This window comes from Nannobrachium achirus (genome assembly GCF_963921795.1).
Source record: "Nannobrachium achirus genome assembly, chromosome: 20".
In the NCBI taxonomy this organism is placed as follows: Eukaryota; Metazoa; Chordata; class Actinopteri; order Myctophiformes; family Myctophidae; genus Nannobrachium; species Nannobrachium achirus.
This window is the reverse complement of record NC_137827.1, coordinates 35,797,880-35,799,917: the sequence shown is the minus strand read 5'-3', so window position 1 is coordinate 35,799,917 and position 2,038 is coordinate 35,797,880. Positions and strand designations below refer to the sequence as shown.

The following is a 2,038-nucleotide window of genomic DNA, read 5'->3' as shown; positions in this document are numbered from 1 at the left end:
GATCCCAGGGGCGCCTGTTATAGCTGTCATGGCAGCAAGGGGAGGGATGCATATTGGATACTTATGCACAATAATGCAGATGACAAATGTTTTTTAATGTTTAAATCATGCTGCTATTGTGTTGCCAAAAGCCTCAGCTGATCATTTAAATGAGGGGAAAAAGTGTTTTCTCTCAATATTATAACTTTAATTAGATTGTGCACTATGTTTATAGATGTGTGGAGATCAAATGAATACAGGATGACAGCATATGAATTTGAGGTCAGTCAGTGCAATTTCATCATGTGATAAAAGGAAGCTGCTGCTTGCTGTCTGCCCGTGAACAGAATTTCAAGTTACCCCCACCAGCCTGTCTTTGCGCACCAGATACACTGGAGCCTCACAGCTACTCTTGAGACGTGGTGTCTGTCACCATCTATTCTAGCCTATCTTTTGTCTACCTTCGAGGGAAGTGAAATGTGAGCTGGCGAAAGGCGATGTGTTATTATAGCTGGGAAGTTTTCTCGGTACAATTAGTTTGCTTTAAATCATTTTTAGGCTAAAAAGAGGAAGACAAAAAGTAGCCATGATGCAGAGCGTATAGTTGATGGAATTGTACTAATGCTTTGTGGGGGCTACTTGTTGCTTATCAAACTGAATCACATCACATCACATGAATGCCTGAAAAAGGCCAGCGTCGACAACATATATGTGCATTCTGCGCAAAATGGCTATTTTACGCACGTACCTTGTGGAGTTTCCACATTGCGCCGAGAGCTTTTACTTCGTGTGTGCCGTGTTTGCCTTCTTCCAAACACTGATAACACACTGGCATTTTACACTGTACACAGTACATGCTTAGATTCTCCAGTTCGTGCTCTGTGCAGGTGGAGATTTTCCGGGGGCTGGCGCGGCGACTTATCCTCCCCTGGGCCGGGGGCACCAGCCTGTGTTTGGCGAGAGGACCGCGGGGAGGGTGACATCTCAAGCGACAGGGATCGCAGTAGAAGACGTCGCACTGCTCGCACATCACGGTTGCCTCCTTTGGACTCTTCTCGCAGAGCTGACACTTGAGAGCGGCCGCTTTGCTCTGCTGATACCTGTCGACAACCCCTTCCAGCACTCGGTTCTTGGCGAACCCGCGGAGCCCTCGCTCGTCCAGGATAAGGCTGCGATGACATTGCGGGCAAGTGATGCAGGAGTTACGGGGTATAGGAGGCAGGGAGCCGGGGTGTTGTAGCAAATGATGCTGCGGCGGAGGCTGCAGGGGGACGGTTGGAGGAAAAACCCGTACACCGTTGGGGGATTTTTGGCAAGGGGTGGTCGGGGCACTAACGAAGCCTCCATATGAGCCATATCCACTGTCTGCCTCGCTGTATAAACTCATTTTATCCAAGTCAAGATAATCATAATCGGAAACTCCGGAGCCAGAGGCTCTACTGCTCTGTGGGGATTCCGCATCGGGGGTTTGCACAAGGATGTTCCGAGCGCAAGCCAGGCAAATATTGTGGGAGCACGGTAGGATAATTGGCTCCCGGTAAAAAGACCCGCAGACGGGGCATTTCAATTCTTCCTCCATTTCGTCCATGATGGCTGGGTGTATCTCGAAAGTGAGAAATAGTCACGCACGGAACTCTTTTAATGAGATTAGGCTGCGCTGCTCCAGTCGCGTCCAGTCCAGTCGCGAATGCAAGTGCAACCTTGACGAGGGGAAAGACATCAATGCAGAGGGAGGGAATCCCAACCAATAGAAAGCACTGTCCACCAATAAGCACGCAGTGAGTGCAAACGACGGGAGCTCCTGACAACAACCATTGGATAGTGAAGCTGTCAGTCACCTCAGGTCTGTGTAGCTAAATGAGCTTATCTGAACAGAAAGTCTATCAAACTTTTTCTATTGCAGGTTGTCACTGTCATGTGACAACCTGTAATATACAACGTTTGACACCCATTCAAGATCACATTTACACAGCTTTGCTTAATTGCATAAAGTTTTATCAGGGGATACCCATAGAGTAATATGATACCATACCTTATAAATAACAATTGCCCCTCACAA

At 47.9% G+C, this 2,038-nt stretch overlaps 1 protein-coding gene across 7 annotated transcripts in view; it reads right to left on the bottom strand.

Moving 5' to 3' along the window:
* The window catches only part of trim9 (tripartite motif containing 9), a gene marked incomplete at both ends in the record, with an annotated part of 50,860 nt that extends 49,293 nt beyond the window's left edge, over positions 1-1,567 (bottom strand). For all 7 annotated transcript variants that reach the window (XM_080749992.1, XM_080749993.1, XM_080749994.1 and 4 more), the window contains one exon: positions 728-1,567. In XM_080749992.1, coding sequence (XP_080606118.1) covers positions 728-1,567 — 840 coding nt within the window. The remainder of the gene's footprint in view (positions 1-727) is intronic.
* Between the last annotated feature and the right edge of the window lie 471 nt (positions 1,568-2,038).